The following is a 24,455-nucleotide window of genomic DNA, read 5'->3' on the forward strand; positions in this document are numbered from 1 at the left end:
TGACTTTGCCAAAAACAAATCATTCTTTTTTTAACGATTAAAAATAAATTAAACAAAAAGGGTAAAATCTAATGGCCAGGGATCGAAGCAAACTCTCAAAATAACCATCTAAAAACAAAGTTTTATTTTTCAATTAAATTGAAAATATTGCAACAGGTTCCTATAATCAGCCGACAGGAATGGACGCTTTCTCCTAGGGTCTAGGCAAGGGTTGGGGCACTGGGGGCATATAACCCCAAGTATTTTCAAAAAATATATGAAAATATATTTTAAAACCAGAAGGGCGTGGCTGTGCCCTCAATATTTTTTTAATGTTTCTGTATCGTGCCCTCCCCCACACACACACAATATTTCAATGCCTGTTACAGCTCTCCTTCTTGACATTTTTCTAGGACCAACAGAGCCGATTAAATTATATGCAAAGATATGATATGCTGGTGCATAATGATCTGGGAGTGATGGGAGACATCCAGTTAGTGAGACATATCAGACGGGTAATTTGCTTAAATATACTTTTTTCTCTAATTATTCGTGAGCTATAAACAATCTTGCATGCATACGACTGAAACCTTTTTAATTTTTAATTGATACTTCACGTATGATTCCCTCTGCCGTTCTCTTGGTATCCATACCGGCCGTGACACTTCAAAGAATCATCGTGAAGCACCTACCTAATCTGGTACATGGCATGCTAGGAAAAAGCTCTCCTGGTTTGATCCTTCTTTATCTAAGTACAGTTTATCTAGATTCAAAAGTACTTTGTATTGCAATTATCTTTATTTTGTATATATACAATCAAATCAATCTAGAAGAGCTTTCTCCGGCTTACTTGTATCTATCTAAACAGCAATTTTTTTAGTTTATTTTGATCCCCGGCATTAGAAACATTGAATGACTGTAATCTTTAAAACTCTTTTACACCCTCTACCTGGCTTTTGATGCGAATTACTAGCTGTGGATAATCGACTAGCGTGACTATCTTGTAGTTCTTGGTACGATACAGGATCATCCGCTCACTATAGCACTAGTGTCTGTGTCATTGTTCTTGATAGAATAAAATGGTTACCTTGAGCCCTCCTTCATAAGAAGGAGATAATAGGCGCAATATTCTCATTGTCCCACTGTCCCATTGTTTTTTACCAGCCTGGATTCATAAGAAGATGATGATACCTACTATAGTGTGTCTGTCTCGTTATTCAACACCAATAATTACTTTGAATATTTTTACCAGCCTGGATTCATAAGAAGAAAATAAACGCTAAAATAGTGTGCCTGTCTCGTTGTTTTTCACTAGCCTGGGTTTAGAAGAAGGAAATAAACGCTAAAATAGTGTGCCTGTCTCGTTGTTTTTCACTAGCCTGGGTTTAGAAGAAGGATGACGACACAGTGGACCTACTATAGGGCCCGCTCGGTGGTCTGGCGCGGGTGCTGGCGGCGTGACTTGTGGCAGATACAACCTCTTCCAGGAAACTGATGAGAGAAGGAAATGCGATACCGTGTATAGCAAGATACACTTGTAAAACTAATGAGACAAGTGTGGTACGGTGTATAGCAAGATACACCTTACAGAAGTTACACTTTACAGAAAAACTGATGAAAGAAAGAAATGTGATACGGTGTATAGCAAGATACAGTTTACAGAAAACTGATGAGGGAAGGAAATGTGATACGGTGTATAGTAAGATACACTTTACAGAAAACTGATGATAGAAGGAAATGTGATACGGTGTATAGCAAGATACACCTTACAGAAAACTGACGAGAGAAAGAAATGTGATACGGTGTAAAACAAGATACACTTTACAGAAAACTGATGAGACAGGCAAATGTGATACGGTGTATAGCAAGATACACTTTACAGAAAACTGATGATAGAAGGAAATGTGATACGGTGTATAGCAAGATACAGTTTACAGAAAACTGATGAGGGAAGGAAATGTGATACGGTGTATAGTAAGATACACTTTACAGAAAACTGATGAGAGAAGGAAATGTGATACGGTGTATAGCAAGATTCAATTTACAGAAACCTGATGAGAGAAGGAAATGTGATACGGTGTATAGCAAGATTCACTTTTCAGAAAACTGACGAGACAAGGAAATGTGATACGGCGTATAGCAAGATACACTTTACAGATGATGAGACAAGAAAATGTGATACGGTACAAGCTATACCTTGGAACACGACAAAATCCTATTTATAACGCTCGTGTCAATTAATTGCGATTTTCGAATGCTGATTGACTTACTTCCTTTGTATTTGAGGTCACGGTAGCGCGCGTCGGAATGTAATATTGCATCCACCTATCCGCCTTACCTTCTGCAGTTGTGAATGGTAGTTCCGCCTAGGATGACCTTAATTCCAGGCTGAGTCTTGTTGATGTTGTACACTGCTTGAGCCTCTTCATACGTAGCTCCGCCAACAATAAATACGATGATGTCTTGGGGCCTAAAGAACAGACGAAAGAACTTAGAATATACAAGGACAAGGGAGTCCTTGTAACACAAAAGACAAAATTTCTAAATCACTACAACAAACCCCAAGGTGTAACACTAGGACCATAAGAACCTTTGTAAGATACCCCAACGTTTAATACTAGGGCCCAAAAATTGAAATGGGGTTCCATAGTGTTCAATACTAGGGCCCTAATGAATGGTATCTTGATTAGTTACTTTCTTGAAAGAAGTTCCCACATAGCCGCTTTTAACTGGGCATGTCCCATAAAGAGGTATTAGGCACCTCTACCGGCACGTGAAGGACGTTCCAACGTACCTGTCTCTTAACTGGGCGTGGCCCATATAGGGGAACTGGGCATCTTTTAGTCTGCCTTTGATCAGGCCATCAATGGTCTCAGACAGCAGAGGCGCATGCTGAGTGTAGATGTTTTCAACTCCCTAAAAGACGGAAATCAAAGAGTCTCTTTCAGCCGCCATTTCGTCATCCTAGCAAAATACCAAGTGGGAGAAAGCATCCATTTCCATCGGCTGATTTGGTGGAATTGTTGCAATATTTTCGATTGAGTTCGGTCAATAAAGGAATACATTTTAATTTTAGATGGTAACTCTCAGATTTGTTCTCATAATTTATCTTCCAAAAATTGATTGAAAACGAGAAGATAAGAAATAAATATTGTAGACCGAATATCGCTATATTGAGCATCGTTATAATACCAAGAGACTTGTTATGTCGATTATCTTTATACCGAAAATATTGCTATATCTCAAGTAAACTCCTTTTTTATAAGAACGTCCAGGCTTGAGTTTGACCAAATTGTAAGAACATGCTAAGAACACGTCGAGGCTCAGACAGCAAAATTTGTTAATGTGATGCGTTCTTAAATGCAGAACCAAGTTGTGTTCATAATAACAACCTTAGATATTATTGCAATTGATCATTTGTGTAATTAATAATTTATTGAGTATTGTATTTTAAATACACTTAAAGTTAAGAACATCCTTAAGATCATTTTCAGCCTTAAAATGCTCAAAAAATAAGAACGGCCCAGCCTCAACTGAAAATAAGCAGTCCTTATTGAAAACGGTGTGTCGTTAAATTAAGGTTGCACTGCTGTACAATACCTTTAGCCCTTTGAGAATCTTGCGTGTCAGTGAGAGGGGCGTCTTGTTCTGTCCAAACAGGTCGCTGCCCCGGACACTTCGTCCGGCGTACTGTACAATAGCCGGGACAAGCTGCAATGTGATGACGAATCGACGGCGTAAATCATTAAATCAAATCGAAGCCAGCTACATCGCATAATAGAAAAGTAATACGAAGCCTTGACACACTAGGCGATATTGTACGCCTTGCTGTTGCTGTCTGCTGCCCGAATTTGCCGATATCTAGACGTCTAGTTCGTCCGATACTGGTGATAAAATTTGCTGGCGATCACCGGCAATTGAATTGGCTCATACGAGCGTACAAAATTTCCTAGTAGGGACCTTAAGGAAGAACGACGGCGACGGCTAGAACAACGAGATCGAAAATGATGTGTTCGCGCTTGGCGATCAAATAAAATTTAATTGCAATGGAATAAGCGAAACATTATTGTCAGAGATAGATAAAAATAAACTAAGGACATTTTTTCTATAGCAGCGAACGTAGTTAGGGGAGTTTACACGGCGTGAAAGTTGGAGTTTTCACCCGTTGTGGTTTTATGGAAAACGGCTGAAATGTATCAGACAGAATGCATTTTAACGTGCTGCTATTGAATTCTGAATCAAATCCCATTGTTTTTGCCGTCGTCGTTGCTTAAGGTCCCTAGTGTTTCGTCGACGGCAACGCGTACGGCGACGCCAGAAAACAATTGAGAATTCAAAGGGCCAGACGTAAAATGCACTCTGAAATGGAACACAACGTGAAAATTCCAAGTTTCACGGTCTAGCGAGGACGGGAACGTGTATGGCTATCCTTATTCGCCATGGTAGTAATAAGATTCTAGGCTTTTCTATAGTTTTTGGAGACTATAAAAACGAGTCATATAATATTAACTTCTTTAAATTTTATTGACACTGGACCACCTGAAATTTTTCCAAAGTATTTTTTAAGAAAAGTTACCTGGATTATCAAGGCAACAATAACGTACTACAAATAATCTCAATTTTATTGCTCGCTTTTTTGTTTTATTCTTCAAAAAATACGACTATTGTCAACACCGCCAATCTTGTAGCTTCGCTTTGTTTATTTGTTATTTAACTTCGCATATATTCCACGTATTCTTTTTAAGCAAAAAATAGACTTCGTGAACAATGCAGAATTCACCTATTTAAAAAAAGTTTGACGATAAGAGAATGGAAAATGGAACAAAGTTTGGCCAATAATGTTTCCTTGTATTTAAAATTCGTTCGTTCATTACAAGGACCTCGCTACAAACTTAAATTAGCCTCACTGAATGTCATTAAAAGATACAAGACTTGTTTTACCTAACCAGTGGTTTTTGGCATTCATCATTTTCCATTTTCTTATAGTCAACCTTAATTGAAAGCTTTGTCCCATCATTGACGAAACAATCCAACTTTTGGATGTATTAAAATCATTGCTAAATGGATAATTCGTTAACATCAGAGGAATAAGAATTAGGTAATATTCCCTTTTTGCTAAATACACGAAAACTGATTTTGGTAATCCTTGTCAATGATGCACTTGACCAAAAAAGTTGAAATAGGAAATGGGCTGTTACTTCCCAGCCATGTAACATTACAAACAAGATTCTAAACTGTATTTTGCATAAACAGGTTACAAAATAATCTAAAAATCAAAGTTCTTGGGTGGAATCTAATTACGAAAAAGTAAAATGAATTGAATGAAATATGGAGATTACCTACATGGAATGAATAAAGATGGGGGAAAAGAGCTTGTCAACAAATTTTAAATAATAATCAATTGGGACATTGATTGGGATTTGCCGGGTAATAAAAAAACAAAACATCAGAAATAACATTAAGGGAGTTCTGAGTCTCCAGGAAACGGCCATGAAGCCAGAGAGGAAAAAAAATTAACTTCTTTTTTTTTTCCTTTCTTACGAAGAATTATATAGACAAATTTAAAAATTCACGAGAGAACGTGTATGTTGTATGGATTGGGGTTTAAATTTGTATTCTGTTTGAATAGAGTTGAAGCTAAATTTATTCGATGAAGAATGAATTAATGCAAGAGTTTTAAAAAGGAAAAAAAAATACCCGGGAACATCTCTGAATATTATCGAATAGGAGCGCAAAGAGTTATAGGTTTTGAACCAACACATCGAGCGACTTGTATAGTAAAATCCTAACACAAAAGTTTATTTGTTTCTGGTCATATCTGATTACTTTTACGATGCAATTTCCTGGACGAAAGATGTTAAATAAGAGTTATGATTTTCTTTATTAATGATTATGATTTATTTTTTCTTTCTTAAATAACTACAATGGGTTCTCACATAGAGTAACAAGAAAATCGCAAAAAGTGAATCGGAAAGAAACTTACGCTTTTTTAATATTTACCTTCAAATTGACAGACGATATTTCACTTCACACCCTTAAGAAAATACGGACATTTATGACATTTTTTACTTCTATCAATCAACATTGTCTGTAGCAACGCTCCTGGAAAACCTTTGGTATCCCGTTCCACGCTTTGTAAACATCAGAAAAAAAAATATTGGCAAATCTGTGCGATCCGCGAATTGTAAATGCTGTCAACATTTACACAGATTGCATGCATATTGTGCAGATTAAAACGTACTGAAACTACAATATAATACTAAGAAAACACGAGCGAGAGTGAAAATCATGTGATGGCAATTACTTTTTTTACATAGGAAATAATCGGAAGTGATTTCACTGTCTTTTATCGTCGCTGTACGCAGAGGCGGCTCTTTATTATGACACGTTAAATTAAGGTGTAGTTACGACCGTCTTCCTCTTATTGACTTCCCGCGCAAACATTTCGTAATTTACGCCGCGATATAACATCGCGTACCCAGACCCGACAGGGCAGACTCGCAAGGCCGGGCACCTAACCGACATGTTGAGGTAGATATGTCTTGGTAAAAACAAGTGTGACAAGCCAAACAGAGCCAATCTATGCAGCACACCTAAGATAAAGTCTCCAAGCTAGGATTATCAACAGTTGCATTTTAATTAAGAGGAAAAAGGAAACGTGCTGAGTAGCTCTACCTTCAGGACAAAGAGAGACAAAAAAAGAAGATCGAAACTAAAAGGTAGAGTGAATTATTTTAAAAAGCCGAAAATTAATTAGCTCGTTGGGAGCGAGAGAGCCTTTTAAGGTGGCGCGCCGAGGTTGTTTTGGCTAAACGGCTTATATACTATGTTCCCTACAGAAGACTCATTTTCGGCGCGATTTTCGTAAATTTTTCAGATTTTATTAATACATCTATGCTTTATCAGATTTCGCTAGATTTACTCTTCTTGGAAATCAAATTATTTTTTGTCATGCAAGTTAAAAGGAAGCAATATTTTTATATTCAAATAAAAATCTCGAAATCTGCGCGATGAATTTATGGCCTATTTTAGCCATAGCGTCGGATAATAGTTTAGAAGAGGCGCGGCTTGGGCTCAAATGTTGAAAAGGAATAAATTCTTTAGTTTTCAAATTATCTTAATAAAAATACTCTCGAATTGACCATCTGGAATTTATTATTGTGCAACACTGGTCCTCTTGTCCCTCTCACACAAGTTGCGTTAGGGTGTGGACTTAGCAGGGGGCGTAAATTCGGGGATGGATCTTTGTAGGCAAGAGTGCATTTATTTTTTCAAAGATTGCGAGGATAATTTTGGCGTAAAATAAAGATTCATCAATCGCGAAGTTTGACAGGTCAGTTTAAGCCAAAAATTCGTGTGCTTTAAGCTGGAGTATTGTTAGGTGTTACTGTGAATTTAGAAAAAAAATCATTTAGAAAAAAATTCACCGCGCAGATTTCGATATTTATATTTTAATATAAAAAAATTGCTTCCATTTACCTTGCATGAAAAAATATAATTTGATTTCAAACAAGTGTGAATCTTGCGGGATCTGACAAAGCATAGATGTATTAATAAAATCTGAAAAATTCACGAAAATCGAGCCGAAAATGAGTCTAATATAGGGAACTTAGTAAAAGCTGTTTAAGCCAAAACAACCTCGGCGCGCCACCTTAAAACTATATCTTTCACAAAAAAAATTTGCTCCAACGTCACTTTGGAAGCACCAGAAATTCCAACTTCAGCGGAAAGTTGGTAAAGCTATTGTAGAATTGAGATTACCTGGAAAAGCAAACTTGTACAGGTATAGTCAGAAAGACACAGGAAAAGCTAAGATTTATCTCCAATAGTAAAAAATTCGAAAAATAACAACTGATTCGAATACAAGACAATGTTTGTGTGTGGCTACATCTATACAGGACGTGCCGCACGTTAGAAAGGGCCGATTCTCAAGGAAGCGTGTGTTTTATTTATCAAATTGTAACTTTTGTTTTTGTTATTCTGATTTGGCAGGTTGGTGGCCGTAAAGAGTTAGACGCGGAAAACTTCAAAGTACACCGACGCTTTTTTTATCCATTGACCAACCAGCAACATAATCCCAGTAACAATTAAAGAAGTGAGAAGACGCGACAGGAGTTGACTGGGAACAGGAGTGGAAAGTTTCACGCTTTAGAATCACTCAACACCGGTAAACTTGATGCAAAGCGGATTACGAGGGACTTCTCAACGAAGAAACTTGCTTCTACAGTTCGGTATAAAGAGCGGGTTTAACATCTAATTGAGATTTGTATGATGGATTAAGAACGCAATTGAAAGAGCCTTCGTGAAAATTTCAACCTGTAAGGTAATTCAAGCTACCGAATTCACGTTCCGCGTAACAAATATTGTGGCAACTCGATAGTCTCTCGAAAGTCAACTCTTTAGGTTGTTTTTCGTGATATCTTCAAGGAAAAATTTCGGTTCCTTGTGCCATCAATGTCAAACTCATTCCATATCCTACCACAAAACCTCCTAGCCACTGCAAGGTGTTTAAAATTTGCTTTGAAGAGGAAAGATTTAGAAGACGGCAGATCCTTTAAAAAAAAGGTTTAAAAGAAGACTGCAGATAAGAGAAAAAAAGTAGAAGACTGTAGACAAGAGACAAAAAATAGTAGAAGAGTGCAGATAAGAAAAATGAATTAGAAAAAGACTGAGGACAAGAGAACATATTTATAAAATAAAAGATTTAGAAGACTGTAAATAAGATAAAAGATTTAAAAGACTGGATATGAGAGAAAATATTAGAAGACTGGACATACCATCCATGAACCAACAACTTAACAAACTATCTTTAGTCGCAAACTCTACAATTTCGTGGTCGGCAATTATCACTAGACGATCCTAATTTGTCCCTGAGGTAAATTAAGAGAATTGATATTTTAGATACCAGAACTCCTGGAACTCATAATGTCGATACATAGCAACGATACCAACACCAGCTTACCCCCGATATCCCTCGTCACCCCTATCATTTACGGCATCCTTGGGTTAGCACTGGTGCTGGCAAATGCCACAGTTCTACAGCTCTTCTACCGTAACAGAGAGCTCCGTACAGTGAGCAACTCCTTCCTAGCCAGCCTGGCCGTGAGCGACCTCTCGACCGGCCTCCTGGCCATCCCGGCCAACATCGCCTGCATCTTGACTCTGCAGCTGGACGTGTGCATCTCCATGGATATGTGTATGAGGTTTCTGGGCTTCTCCACGGTGTCACACTTAACGGTACTCACACTGGAGCGGTACGTTCGCATCACGCGTCCCTTCGAGTACAGGTCGCGGGTAACGCGCGGGAAATCGCGGCTAGTTATCGCGTCCATGTGGGTTTTCTCCCTGGCAGCGTCCCTCGTGCAGCTCATCTGGATCAAAGATGAGACCATCAGCGAGGACACGATTATCCTGATAGAAATAATCTACGACATCATTTCCTTTGGCATCGTTGTCATCATCCCGCTAATTATCATCACCATCATATACATCGCCATATTCCGTTACATCCGACAGCACAACCGAAAGTCCAGAGAGTTCGCCATGACGTCACTAACGGTTGCGGACGCGTCGCGTCACCAGCTGCGCCGGGAAGCCAGCGAGAAGAAAGTCCTCGCGGTCTTCCTGGCCATGATAGTCATTTTCATACTAGGTACCTTCTTGTACTTTTTCCTGGCCATAATTATCGACCTCCAGGAATACCACTCCATCAGGTTCACGCCAGGCACCATGAACATTCTCATCAAGTCCACCATGTTTTTCCGGTACTTTTCGTCGCTTTGCAACCCTCTCTTGCTCACGTTCTTCAAGCAAGATTTCTATGGAAGTCTGAGAGCATCTTTGAAAAAATGAAGAGTTTGATAACTCTTACCAAGTCCACCATGTTTAAAAGAATTTCTTTACAGTACTTATCGTCGCTTAACAACCTTTCTTACTCACGTTCTTCAAGAGAGACTTCAAGCGAGATCCTTGATAAAGTAAACCATCTTACGATATTTGACACCATCTTTAAAGAAGTGAGCACTTTAACTAAACTCAGAAAACACCATTGAGGGTGCGAGCACTATCCTTGAATAAACTCTTTTATTACTTTCTTAATGTTTTACCGACGGGCGGGCGAACATTTTCCCAAGCTACTCTGTAGAGCTATATTGCACCGGATCTGACAATGAACTTAATGCAGATTATCGGTGGACCGTCGACAAAAAAAAGTTACAAAAACAATTAACTACCGACTCACGTCGAGCGGCAGACGTTTTCATATACTACCTTTTAGAGCTTCATACCACCTGGATCTTCGGTGACAATGAGTTTACTGCTGATTATCAGTGAACGGTAGACAAAAACAAAACGGCACAAAAACTCTAGTATTCAATATTACGACTAACTTTGGATGATAACAGTGGACCTTCGGAAAATATTGGTTCTAAAAAGGATAAGAACTGTTTACGGAAATTTTAAATAGTTCTTTCTTCAACGCTTGTGTAGCACCGATTGCTATTGGTCTGATCAGGATCGAGACATCGTTGTTCGTATGCCTCTCGTATCGTAATGCGTAGATCATGACCACTCTAAGCAAGTCTGACGGATGCAGGGAAACAGACTGACTAGATTTAAATCAGATAGAATAAACAATATTTGCATGAAATGTGTGTGTAAACTGGTGTGCGGGTAAATGGGATGGGGTAGAAAGAGGTAGAATGAATAACGGGGTTTGCAATGGATGTTTGAATTGATATTAAAGTTAAGGTGAGAATAAAACATGTGTATCTTCACATCGTTCGTTCGTACTACCGCCCCCCCCCACTAACCCGTTTGTATTGCTCTCCCACCCCCCGTCGGGCGAGCATGTTGACCGATCGACACGTTACTTTTGTTGGTGTCTCCTGTACCCCCCCCCTCTCTCTCTCTCCCTCTCTGTCTCTTACACAATGACCACTTACCCGTTTGTATTGTTCTCCAACCCCCCGTCGGGCAAGCATGTTGACCAGGGTCGAGACATCGTTGTTCGTATGCCTCTCGTATCGTAATGCGTAGATCATGACCACTCTAAGCAAGTCCAGCTCCGACACCTTATCGTTAGCCATCAGTCGGCGGATGTTCTGTTGAGGGTAGCAAATATGTGCATTAGAAATTCAAGTCTGTAGATCTAACTTGAGTTTGAATATTAAAACTGGCATATTAAAAAAAAATCCCGTGTTATTTAATACTTGAGAAATAGAACTGCGCTGAGTTTATAGAAGGATGGATCGAAATTCATCGAAGCGGATTTAATTCACTACTAATTCACTACTGAGATCTTATTTGCATAGTTTCATAGCCTACGAAACCACGCGTCACGCGATTCGGGCGTTAAGAGTGATCTACACCCATCTACCTCTTTGTCCCTGGATGGTGGTGATCCTGCCTGTATTATAGTCCTAGTCCTAGTAAGCCTTTACTATCATATCGAGGAGAAATCTTGAAATAATAATACTGAAAATATTGAATAACGTTCTAAAATCACTAGCCGATCCAGGCGATGAAAATAAAATTACTTTTTAAAAATTGGTATGGAAGGGCAGTAACAAACACACAAACATTTAAAGTGTGCTTGGCAGATAGTCTTATACCGCATTCACACCAGCACTTAAACCAGTTTAGAGGTAGTTTAATTAAACTGGTTTAAATCCCAATCTCCCAAGAGTGGACAGAGCCAAGAACAAAACTGAATAGACTGTGCTGTACATGTTACCAAGTGATCATTTAGCTAGTAAGAATTCAACACAATGGGAAACTTGGCAAGTTATCAGGCAAAGAAAAAACTTGTTTAACTAAACTTGGTTTTGGTGTGAATATAGCATTAGCTATTGACTAGTGATTAAAACGCATAAATTTACGTCACAACCAAACAACCAAAACGCCTAAAGCTGTTGGAAGTTCTTAAGGAATAAGGTGACCCAGCAGACTACTAAAAGTGATCCATACACCTGACTAGCAAAGCTATATCTCCCTTACAACCCATCCAGGGCTCTTGGTCAATTTCCCTGCGGAATGACCGGTTTGTCACGCCAGCACTAGCTCAGGCTAAACACCTACCACACCCCTTCTTCTGCACCCTACTTCTGGTAGCTCGACCACACCTTCACCTTCACCTGTAATGCAGCATAGTGATCGTTCTGACAAGCCAGCCCTTAATTATCATCTCCTATCTATCATACAGCAGAATGGTCATTCTGACAAGCGAGCCCTTTATTATGATCTCCTATCTATCATACAGCAGAAGGGTCATTCTGACAAGCCTGTTCTCGTTTCTGACCTCCTACCTGTAAGGCAGCAGAGTGGTCATTCTGACAAGCCAGCTCTTGTTCAATTTCTGAGACATCCAGCAAGCACCGATCACTGACCAGCCGAGACAGCTCGCTCACCATGGTCACGTGTTTGGAGACGGTACCTGACATCTTCTTGAATTGGGGGTAATTCTCCACAAAGTTCTAATAATAAGAAACACCACTGTTACTATTTGGTAAGGAATCGACAATGGCGTGGTAACCCAAATTCCAAAAAGAGGTACCATCCAGCTATGCATTCATTGCCTAGCGAATTGATTTAAAACGATGGCAGCACTCATGATCGATGCTTAAATGTCACAATCGTACACTCCTTGAGTCTTTCATTGTCCATGACTCAACCTTTCCCCACAAAGCAATGCTGTGTTCTACAATGCTTAGAGCGGAGAAATTTGAGAAAATGTTGCGTCTTCCATCCCATCAGTAAACTCAAGTTTCTTATGGGTACAAGGTAGGGCTGGGTTGAGGTAAGGGTGCATTATCAGTGCTGAGCCTACCGCCCCATCAGAGGATTCAAGTTTCTGATACTGTAGGGTACAAGATACGGTTGGGGTGTGTTAAGGGTACATTATCAGTGTATAGCCTACCATCTTATCAGAGGATTCGAGTTTCTGATACTGTAGGCTACAAGGTAGGGTTGGGGTGTGTTAAGGGTGCATTATCAGTGCTGAGCCTACCGCCCCATCAGAGGATTCAAGTTTCTGATACTGTAGGGTACAAGATACGGTTGGGGTGTGTTAAGGGTACATTATCAGTGTAGAGCCTACCATCTTATCAGAGGATTCAAGTTTCTGATACTGTAGGGTACAAGATAGGGTTGGGGTGTGCTAAGGGTACATTATCAGAGTTGCGCCTACCATCCCATCAGAGGATTCAAGTTTCTGATAATGTAGGGTACAAGATAGGGTTGGGTTGAGGTAAGGGTACTTTATCAGTGCTGAGCCTACCGCCCCATCAGAGGATTCGAGTTTCTGATACTGTAGGGTACAAGATAGGGTTGGGTTGAGGTAAGGGTGCATTATCAGTGCTGAGCCTACCGCCCCATCAGAGGATTCAAGTTTCTGATACTGTAGGGTACAAGATAGGGTTGGGTTGAGGTAAGGGTGCATTATCAGTGCTGAGCCTACCGCCCCATCAGAGGATTCAAGTTTCTGATACTGTAGGGTACAAGGTAAGGTTGGGGTGGGGTAAGGATTCAAGTTTCTGATACTGTAGGGTACAAGGTACGGTTGGGGTGTGTTAAGGGTACATTATCAGAGTTGCGCCTACCATCCCATCAGAGGATTCGAGTTTCTGATACTGTAGGGTACAAGGTAGGGTTGGGGTGTGTTAAGGGTACATTATCAGTGTAGAGCCTACCATCCTATCAGAGGATTCAAGTTTCTGATACTGTAGGGTACAAGATACGGTTGGGGTGTGTTAAGGGTACATTATCAGTGTAGAGCCTACCATCTTATCAGAGGATTCAAGTTTCTGATACTGTAGGGTACAAGATAGGGTTGGGGTGTGTTAAGGGTACATTATCAGAGTTGCGCCTACCATCCCATCAGAGGATTCAAGTTTCTGATAATGTAGGGTACAAGATAGGGCTAGGGTGGGTTAAGGGTACATTATCATTGTTGAGGCTACCATCCCATCAGAGGATTCAAGTTTCTGATACGAGTAAGTACGCAGTTGCTTTGTCTCCTATTATCTTTGCTCTACAAAGGAGTTCTTTTGTCTCCATTCTTCTCGTTCTTTGTGTCGAGGTGCGGATATTGTTCTTTTGCCCAATCAAATTGCAGCTTGTAAGAGCTGCGTACTGACCCTCTGATACCGTAGGCTACAAGGTAGGGTTGGGGCGAGTTAAGGGTACATTATCAGTGTTGAGCCTACCACCCCATCAGAGGATTCAAGTTTCTGATACTGTAGGGTACAAGGTAAGGTTGGGGTGGGGTAAGGATTCAAGTTTCTGATACTGTAGGGTACAAGGTAGGGTTGGGGTGGGGTAAGGGTTAGCTAGCAGGTCACACCTAATGGTTAACATGTAAGATATTGACACAAGTTTCTCATGGGATAAAAGGAAGGGCTAGGGTGGGCTAAGGGTCACACCTCACAAGTAACAAAAAGTATAAGGTGTGGTGGGTGTGGCATTTACCTTCATGTCAGAGATGGACTCCAGTTTCTGGTTACTCTTGACATGTTGCTGAAAGTCGTCCATCAAAGTCTTTATATTTTGTCCAATTTCACCAAAATTCAGGTACATGTTCTGCAATTAAACATGCAGCAAATCATATAGTCAATATCAAATAAAAACTGTTAAATAGCTTATATGCATTTGAAACAATGTACAGCCGTGGAACAAGGAAAGCTTATTCTTGGTTGAGGTCAAAGTCTCTGGATCGTGCTTTCTAAGACAGGCTGTATTTGACCTCAGACTAAATCAGGCCCATAACCTGTTGAAGCTATTGACTAGCATTTTGTTACAAGAACTGTTGCAAGCATGATGAAGTGTACATAAAAAATGCTGTTATAACTGATACAGCTCAAAAGCCTTGAATATTACTTAGTTTTGGAGAAAAAAAATAACTTTTTTAAAGTATTCAATTCATAACACTGATCTAAAAAATATAGGTGGTGGGGTGATGCATTCACTCATACTTTCCAGCCTACAGGTTTGTTATTTATACTTTTTATGTTGGTGTTTATCAGCTTCACAAACCTTTTGATAAAACTCATCATGTTCAGCAGACATCACAACCTCCTACAAACATAGACGAACACTTTAATAAGGTGAGAAAAATCAAATTTATCTAACTTAATTAGAAAAAAGTCAAAAGAGCAAAAACAGAGAAAAAAATATTATTTATCTTCAAAGGTGTGTAAAAGTGCTTACAACAGAACACTTAATTTGACTTGATGGCAAAATTGGAACTTAGAAAAGCTCTCGATGTATGAAAAGACCAGTTAATGAAGAGTATAATACTAAATACCTATAAACAACTGATAAGGACATAGCCATGGTGCCATACATGCTTTTAGTTTTGAAACATGGAAATTACAGCTCATCCCTGTACGCCCACTCAGAAAAAATGCAACACTTTGCAATGAAAAAATTAATTAAAAACACTGTACAATGAATATCTCATTGTCACCACTTGCTTGGGCCTTACAAGAACTTATGGATTCTCAAATATTTTCCATCGGAAAGCTTCGCTCCAGAGCTGGAACAAATTCTTGTGTCAAAAATCTTTGTACAGCCCACACACTCGGTCAAGAGTGTTAGGGGTACAGGGTTAGTTGACAAACCTGTAGGTCTCTAGCGACATCTGGACACTTTGACAGGTCCACTCTGTTATTCCTTATGGTCAGCAACTCGTGTACCATGGCTTGGTATGTCCACTACACACAGAAAAAAATACATGTTTATGTCTCATGTCTATCAAATTACTTTGACAGATCCTTTGAAGGTCAACAACTGTACCATGGATTGGTATGTATGTCCACTTCACACAAAGAAAAATACAATGGTCAGCAGCTTTTGTACCATTGCTTGGTACGTCCACTACGCATACAATAAAATACATGTTTAGGTCCCAGCCCATACTAATGAGTAAGAAGTTACACCAAACAAAAAAATATATATAAACTTTAAATTCATTGGCACCTAGATTTTTTTCATCTTTCACAGTTTTTTTACCCCTTGCATTTCTGCTTTTCTATAAACAATCCGAGAGTAAGCTTGCAAACATTACCATCTGAGCTTGGCATTATGCATGCTTGCAATGTGTACCTGGTTCAGAAGGGGTGTCACTGGGTCATCTCGTCGGTCAAGTATCAACAGTAGAGGGGGGACATCTGGCCTACGGAAATCAAACAGCTTGGCTTCCCCATTGATTTTTTGCTGGAAAAAAAAATCCAACAAAACTGTTTACTGGTGGTTCCTATGTGGTATTTAATATTTTTTTCTGAGGTGAGGTGCACACCGTAAGGCGACACTAAATTGTGGGTGTGGCTTATAGAAACGAAGTAAATACAACATGGTCTGTAGTATTCTACAGGGGCTGTAGAGAAGGCGGGGCAAATGGGACTTCATCCCCCCTAGCTTTGATTATTTTTTAGTACACTTCTTTGACTCTTTTCTAGAGTTTGAGAGAGTGCATCTCTCCAATCCCCCTGCCCTCTCATCTCTTTTGATTACTCAGTTACTCATGTTGTGATTGTCATTAGTGAACATGTGTGTGTAGCAGTTGATGAACAGGGGAAACACTCAAGGGTAGAGGTTATGATATTCACTGCAGGTACGGTGAAATCACTCTTCAACCATTCATACTGCTTTGTTTTTGTTTATACAGCAGATTATTTGCAAGGAAACTTCAAAATAACAATTGAAGTCTGTCATGTTATTGACCATATCCCATTAAAAATATCTTGGATCCTTGCTTGAATTAGCTGATGGAAATGTTTTGTGTGACTCGGCATTGAGCAGGAGCAAAAATGGCGGTGTGATTGGCCTTCTTTAATGGGATTCCACAGTATATGCAACTCACCCTTATCCTTTCAGCGAGTCTGTGAGCCACCTCTGATGACTGCTGGTATCTGATCATCGGACATTTCTTAAGGGACAGCAGAAGGGCAAGGACCCCTTCACATGACCTGTCAAGAGAGTCTATGTCCCATTGCCCCCCCTGCAAAGAAAAGGATACTAGATATATTTAGGCACTGCCTAACGCGGATCCCCAAACTTATTGTTCTTATTTATTAAGTACAACAATTGTTGATTAGATGTCCAATAGCTATTTACAATTTCTGAAACTACCACAAGTGTGACAGATTAGATAGCTAAATTCAAAACTTTACATTGCGCAATTTACATTGAGTAAAATTTAACAAAAAATAGTGGATGGATTTACAAAATACCAAAATGTTAGGTTTGAGTAATCCTTGTGATTTCAGAAATATTAAATTGTATTTGTATAATTCAAGTTTACTGTACAGAACAAAAAATAAAAGGCTTGTTAAGTTTTATAATTCAATCATGAGTTATAAACTAACATTTCAAAAGAGATCACAACAACACAAGCAGCTGATAACTTTTTTGGGGGTTCTTAGAAGTTTTTTTTCCTTTTTGATCACCTAGCATGTTTGCTGAATGATGTTTAGCTTTAGAGAATGTAATCTAGGGAAAGTTCATTTATGTTCTCTAGCCCCCCCCCCCCCCCCCACAGTATTCTCATGCCCCCCCAACCCCTGCACCCCCCTCAGGATAAAAAATGAACTTTCCTTATAAATATAATTTGTGAGCTATTTTAAATTATTTTCCATGGGGAAGAATGCACCAAGATTAGACTAAAGGTTATGGGGTCAAAAAAATCTTTCTCAAAGGGGAAAAAATGATGGATTTGGAAGGGCAGTTCACTGATGAATGTTTTGTTGAAAAAATAACTTTCGTTTTATAGCTGTGAAACACTACTATGTAAGCCTTGAACTTAAAAAATCTTATTGTGATGTGAAGGAAGATACTAAAAGCTTTAAGGTGCCTTTTGGTTTCCCAATTAGAGTCGAAAACAACACCCCCAATTCGTACCTGTAATGCTAGGGTTTCTTGAATGCTTTTGCCTTTTACAAGTTTAATTTCCTTAGGGCTTGGAGTTCACTATAGAAGACTAAACTAATATTTGTCTATTTTCACAGTGTTTTTTTTTTAAACTGTACAAGCTTTGGCTTTGTTGTAGCATGTGTGACGAATCAAATATTTTTTTTCTGTACGCACGCATTCTCACTTTGGCAACATTCAATTATGACCAATCGGAGAGCAAGGCACAGACACTGGAAAACCCAACAGGTATCCAATCGTGACCACGGGAATTTTATTGTATAGCTATACCACTTTCCTATGACTATGGGGCTCTGCAGGGGCTCCGCCATTAAATAGTTACAGGGGGGGTCACAAATAAATTGATATCTACTTTTAAGAAAGACAATGTCCCACCCCCCTACAAAGGATAGGATATTACAAAGTTACAGGGGGGTTACACATTTACATCTGCTTTTAAGAAAGACAATGTCCCACCCCCCTACAAAGGATAGGATATTACATAGTTACAGGGGGGTCACACATTGACATCTGCGTTTAAGAAAGACAATGTCCCACCACCCTACAAAGGATAGGATATTACAAAGTTACAGGGGGGTCACACATTGACATCTGCTTTTAAGAAAGACAATGTCCCATTGCCCTTCCCCCCCCCCTGTTACCTGGCCCAAGCATGCTAAATTTAAAAGCTGAGTTGGCACTATATACTTTAGTAATGAGTTTTGACATTATTAGTGTCTTGCATTTTTGCATCATGTTTTAGGATAAATGTTTATTTTAAATGTTTAATTCAAAGCAAAAACTCAACACCAAAAATTAACAGGCCAACACAATATCCTACTTGCTAAACTCAATGGTACCATAACTCTGTGAAACTGAAAATTTATGGAAGTACACTTAAGTATGTATACAAGGCTTGCTAAGGATAAACAGAGAAACACTCAGCACATAAAATAAAATGTAACAACATACAACATGTACAGTACCTTCATGCTAGCTGGCGAGTTCAGGGAGAAAACATGTGGACTAATGGCAAAGTAATCAGCGTAATACTCCTATAAGAACAAAAACATCAGTTAGTAATGATAATAATATGACTAGAAAAACAGTAATTAGAACTAGAAAAGAAAAGAATATATTAAAAATAAGAGCATGACTAGAAAAACTACAAGACAAGCTGTTGATGTTTGTGGTATGAGTAGAAAAACTACAAGACAAGCTGTGGAATAAGTAGGTAATCTGTGTAGGTGTGTCAGAGCCTGCCAAGCCTTTTAAACCACATACCTGGACTTCCCTAACAACCTCCTGGTCATCTGCTTCTGCCAGTGCACGAATGCTGGCCTTGGGAACAAAGTTGCTAAAATCTGGATTAGAAAGGGCACATTTTTTTTATCCATTGGTGTAACTCAATAAAGAATAATAAGCAATTGAAGTAAGTATACGAGAAGTAATGGAAAAAAAGTTTGAGTTCACAGGGCAAAATATGGCCAAGTAAAAAGGAGAATAGTCCAAGTATGCCAGGCGTTCTAGTTATCAAGATTTTTCACTTAACAATATCTCGGTTTTGAGTTAGCAACAGTAGTAGTCTTCAGTGAAAGTAACTATCACACTGCTATTTATCATATAGTTATTGCTCAATGCAACACATTACTCACATATGTAATAAACACCATATTTTGGTGACTTCAGCTCACTACATAAATGGTCAATATTTTCCTAAAAGCAAGAAAGGAAAATCCAATTGTTAATGAAAATGAGAGGAGAGATCTCTCTCCTGTTTCTCTCTTCAAAAGAGAGAAACAACTCAGACAAATTCTAACTAAATTTCCTGTTATAGGAATAGTGATATATTTTTTAGACATTATAAAATGATAATATATTTCTGTAGAATTCACACATTACCGGTGTAGGTCTAAGAAAGCAGATGGCTTTGAGATGTTTCATTGTCTCACGACCTGGTGTGTCCACTCGTTCAAAGAGATAGACCTCTTTTTGTAGAACTTCAGTCTGGGAGTACACCATACTAACGATGCCAGTCTGTTAAGAGATGCATTAGGAGTCAGTTTACAGTACTGCTGTCCACAAAATTGTTCAGGAAATTCTCTAACAACTTAACAAAATTGCAAAAGAGAGACAGAATTTAATTTCTTTAATATTCTGAAATGATGACTGAATGTCTCTAATATTAATTGTTTCTCATTTTTAATTATGCACTTATAATTTGGAACCCCCACACCATGGTAACAGGGAAGGGTGGGGTATTAGACTTTAACCCTGAACAAATGCAATTAAAGCCCCCAACCCCTTGGGATACAAACTGTAGTCAAATGCCCCTACACCTTGGGGAACTAACTGTACATTTGAGGTGCCACGCCATCTGAAATGAGCCTTTTATACATCTAGAACATGTTTTTTGTTACACCTCTTTTAAAAAAAAACATTGTCAGTGCAAATAGCAAATGGCGATTGGCAAATGGCAGTCCCACCACCAAAGAGTGCCGTGCGTCTCGTTATTATTTCAACCAAATGCAGGAGAACATGGATCAATAATACTGACCAAATAAAAGAGTTTATTTCTAATCACCTTTCAGTCTTGGAACTACCATTTTCTATTTGCCATTCGCTGTTTTCACTGACATTTTTTTTTAAAGTGTATGTTGAACCGTACAATGCAAGTATAAACATAAATTTTGCCTTTCTTACACTTCATATTATTTTCTGTAAAACATAGTTATCTCTTCCCCTGATGGCTTCTGCGTTTTCCAAGATGGTGGAAGGCTGTTTCCAATTTTTATTTGCCCCAACTCTCCTGGGTGGGGACAAGTCTAAGAGCCAGAAATAGTCAATACTTCCACCCCCTTGGGACAGATTCTGCTTCTAAAGTGCCCTAAACCCCATTTTAACCCCACACTTCGGAACCATAAGGGTTGGGGTTTTAAATGACTAGTGCATTACCCCAAAAATCAAATGAATGAGAAAGATCAAACATAAGCTTAAAAACGCATTCCAACATCAAAACTGCTAACAATAATAAAACATTACAAGTTAGGGATACTTCTACAAGTAATTAAGATTCCTAGTTATGACTTCCATAACAAACAGCCATTATCTCGCACATACCGTTTCTTTGTCCATCAAAAGAACTTTCATTCCGGCCCCACTTTCCTCAATCATCTTTGTCACATACTGTTTCACTGCCAAAATCACATTCATCTTGCCGATAAAACGACTCTACTATCGACTTGAACGATTAGAAAGAACTGTAGAGGTGATTATTTGACTTATGTCGAGATTGGAAGTAAGTAGCGGGCGGGAGAAAGGAGAGAAAAATGTGGCATTCGTGAGCCTGTCACAACATGGCCGCCATCTTGGATTTTTGGGCCCCAGACCCCGTCGTTTTTTTCAATGATTTTTTGTAGGGGGTGGGGGTCACGCAGCCTTATCGCAAGCTTTTTATTGCTGAAACAACTCAGAAACGCTACTATACAGGATGGGGCTGGGCTATAGTACCCGGCCACATAATTTCGTTCTATTGTATTGATACCTTGTTATTTGGAAATCAAGGTGTGAAGTTTTTTTCGTAGAAGACCTGTGTATGTTCTAGTTCTTGCATCCAGTTTTTAGTTATTTATAAAATATGAGGCGCGTAAAATTTGCCCCAATGCAATTTTGAGTGTGGGTGACAGTTAAACTGTGGGCGGCGGAGTTCTCAAATGGGTGGGGGGGAAGAGGCGGGATTTTATTTGGGGGAGGGGTGGAGGCCGGAGGGTTTGGGCGAGGTGGAGGGGGGGGGGGGGGTCCTAAACTCATTAAAACAGACAAGTACATATTTAGGGAAAGGTAGATATCATTTAAATTTCTTTTAAAACTGTCGTTTTTCTAGAACGCTCGGTCAATTCCTTATGAGGACATCATTATTAGTCCGCTTCAATCATTTTCTTCGCTTTTTTGTCGCCCTAGAATTGTGTACGTCGAGAATTTCCACATAAACTGTTAGATTTCAAACCTTTTATTAATATTACTTTAGTTGCGCACATAGCCAGTAATTCAGTCATACTGCAAAAGGCTTTTATAAACTATGTTATTATTATTATCATTTATTACTATAATTTAACCGGCCGCCATTTTAAAATAGGCCCAGGCCTTAAGGCCTTAGCATTTTAGGTCTCGACCCAGGCTCTTTTGGAACATTTAGTAAACGACTGCCATTGATTGATAGTGAAGTAGTAAGAGTATCAGGCTATTTTATTTTTCAAAGTTGGAGAAAACATGGGTTTATACATCAAAGGGAACACATTGTATGGGGGAGAATGCCCCCGGACTCCACTATATACGATGCTCTTTACACCCTGGAATATGGGTTGATATTAACTCTACTCCTGACTATAGTAGTGGTCCCCTTTCTACCCACCCACCAAGCATACCCCCCCCCCTTCACCGCCCACCTCCTCCACACACACACATTGGCATGGGAGGGAAAGAAGGGGCGGATCCAGGATTTAAAATGGGGGAGGGGTGCAATGGCTGGATAGGTGGTTTATTCATGATCCAGTGCTCCTTGGTAGGTCACACAAATCTAACAATTTGTCGCGTCAGCAATAGTCAAGCAGGCGAAGGTAAATGGACAATACTTCCCGTCCCTCATACATTTATTTTCTTCTAACAAATGGACTGTATCCGCGTTTACACTATGTTTTATGCTGCTTACACTATATTTTACGTTTACACTATGTTTTATGCTGCTTACACTGTTTTACGTTTACACTATGTTTTATGCTGCTTACACTATATTTTACGTTTACACTATGTTTTATGCTGCTTACACTATATTTTACGTTTACACTATGTTTTATGCTGCTTACACTATGTTTTACGTTTACACTATGTTTTATGCTGCTTACACTATATTTTACGTTTACACTATGTTTTATGCTGCTTACACTATGTTTTACGTCTACACTATGTTTTATGCTGCTTACACTATGTTTTACGTTTACACTATGTTTTATGCTGCTTACACTATATTTTACGTTTACACTATGTTTTATGCTGCTTGCACTATGTTTTACGTTTACACTATGTTTTATGCTGCTTACACTATGTCTTACGTTTACACTATGTTTTATGCTGCTTACACTATATTTTACGTTTACACTATGTTTTATGCTGCTTACACTATGTTTTACGTTTACACTATGTTTTATGCTGCTTACACTATATTTTACGTTTACACTATGTTTTATGCTGCTTACACTATATTTTACGTTTACACTATGTTTTATGCTGCTTACACTATGTTTTACGTTTACACTATGTTTTATGCTGCTTACACTATGTTTTACGTTTACACTATGTTTTATGCTGCTTACACTATATTTTACGTTTACACTATGTTGTATGCTGCTTACACTATGTTTTACGTCTTAAATGCGAACGTCTCCACATGCATGTTTTAAAGTAAAAAGAGATACAAACGTTATGGCTATCGTATTATAAAAGCCCCCTCTCCAAAAGTACAAGTGATGTAAGTTCACCCCCCCCCCCCCTCACAACGGCCAAAGGTCTCTTGTTTGTAGACAAAACTATAAAGCATAGGCTAGATCACTCTGGTATATAGCCACAATAAACGTCCCATGGAGATACTTCAAAGGTATAAAACAATCCTTTTTTGTTCTTTTATGACAGATTTTACGTTACCTGGAAAACAATAGGATGGGCTTTGCTTTTTGTCTATCTTCCAGGAAATTACAGTAAGCAAAATACGAGTATGTACACAGAAGCAGTCAATAGAAGACAGACAGCGCTGTTGAGCCCTCGTGCACCCGAGCCAGCGGGCTTAGGACCTCCTCGTGCCTCGTGCTTCGTACACTGACTCTGCTTACTCTGGGACAGACACAGGGCGTGGTCCATCACGTGGAAAATGTAATTCTGTTCGACCACGCCCGTCAATAGGTCGGCCCAGGGACCAGTCGAGTAAATACCTGAAGATAAGAGGTGTCAGTCCTGGGAAAGTTGTGAAAGGAGCAACGCTACTTCACATAATCTATTGCGTTCTTTACATGCAAAAACAGTGAGACAAACAGGCGCACAGGAAAGAAATAACGATCCTTTAATAAAAAATAAATGACCCACTTTTTGGCGGCCAAAATGAGACGCGCTTTACCTTGTGTGTATATCACCACATATGATGCCAGGGGTATATCAACCTGCCTCTGTAGTTATACCTCAAAATACCTCTCCTGTCCATCCCAGAATACCCCCACATGTATAACACCACTTACCCACGTCCTAAATGCCATGACTCTCATTGCCATCTATTCCATTAGACCCTTCCCACCCCTCCCGAGGTATATCACAACACCCCCCTCCCCTCCACAATAATAACAGCACCTTCCAACATATTGTCCGCCATGACTCTCATAACAATCTATGCCATTAGACCCTCCCCTCCCCAGAGATATCATCACATCCCCTCCCCTCTAAAGTATAACACTACCTACCCACGTCCTGTCCGCCATGGCTTTCATACTCATCATTTCCATTATACAGAGACTGTTGTTGAAACTTAGCAC

The 24,455-nt window shown here is 39.2% G+C and overlaps 3 protein-coding genes across 4 annotated transcripts in view; 1 reads left to right on the forward strand and 2 right to left on the reverse strand.

Moving 5' to 3' along the window:
• Positions 1 to 498: 498 nt before the first annotated feature.
• On the reverse strand, positions 499 to 21,280 carry LOC5511217 (vacuolar protein sorting-associated protein 45). The gene is made up of 16 exons (XM_032380420.2): positions 21,004 to 21,280; positions 19,786 to 19,920; positions 19,539 to 19,599; positions 19,168 to 19,247; positions 18,870 to 18,938; positions 16,838 to 16,975; positions 16,081 to 16,191; positions 15,597 to 15,689; positions 15,010 to 15,051; positions 14,446 to 14,556; positions 12,285 to 12,452; positions 10,923 to 11,081; positions 3,580 to 3,690; positions 2,774 to 2,895; positions 2,318 to 2,449; positions 499 to 1,470 (listed from the first exon to the last, which is right to left on the reverse strand). Exons 1-16 carry the CDS (start codon positions 21,094 to 21,096, stop codon positions 1,365 to 1,367), a joined length of 1,731 nt encoding a protein of 576 aa, XP_032236311.1. The 5' UTR covers positions 21,097 to 21,280; the 3' UTR covers positions 499 to 1,364.
• Positions 6,119 to 10,754, forward strand: LOC116617590 (melanopsin). 2 transcript variants are annotated; one of them, XM_048727266.1, is made up of 2 exons: positions 6,119 to 6,510; positions 7,972 to 10,754. In XM_048727266.1, the coding sequence occupies exon 2, from the start codon at positions 8,905 to 8,907 to the stop codon at positions 9,829 to 9,831; it is 927 nt and encodes a 308-aa protein (XP_048583223.1). In that variant the 5' UTR covers positions 6,119 to 6,510; positions 7,972 to 8,904; the 3' UTR covers positions 9,832 to 10,754. The 2 variants fall into 2 exon arrangements, with proteins under 2 accessions (XP_048583223.1, XP_032236313.1); XM_032380422.2 differs by having other exon boundaries at positions 6,122 to 6,698.
• Positions 21,281 to 22,110: 830 nt separating the features above from the next.
• LOC5511216 (alkaline phosphatase, tissue-nonspecific isozyme) overlaps positions 22,111 to 24,455 on the reverse strand; it is a 5,559-nt gene continuing 3,214 nt past the window's right edge. The window contains exons 5-6 of the mRNA XM_048727940.1: positions 24,384 to 24,447; positions 22,111 to 23,864 (exon numbers count right to left, since the gene is read on the reverse strand). Coding sequence (XP_048583897.1) covers positions 23,629 to 23,864; positions 24,384 to 24,447 — 300 coding nt within the window. The 3' untranslated portion in view covers positions 22,111 to 23,628. The remainder of the gene's footprint in view (positions 23,865 to 24,383; positions 24,448 to 24,455) is intronic.

Source organism: Nematostella vectensis, chromosome 5 (assembly GCF_932526225.1).
Source record: "Nematostella vectensis chromosome 5, jaNemVect1.1, whole genome shotgun sequence".
Classification (NCBI taxonomy): domain Eukaryota; kingdom Metazoa; phylum Cnidaria; class Anthozoa; order Actiniaria; family Edwardsiidae; genus Nematostella; species Nematostella vectensis.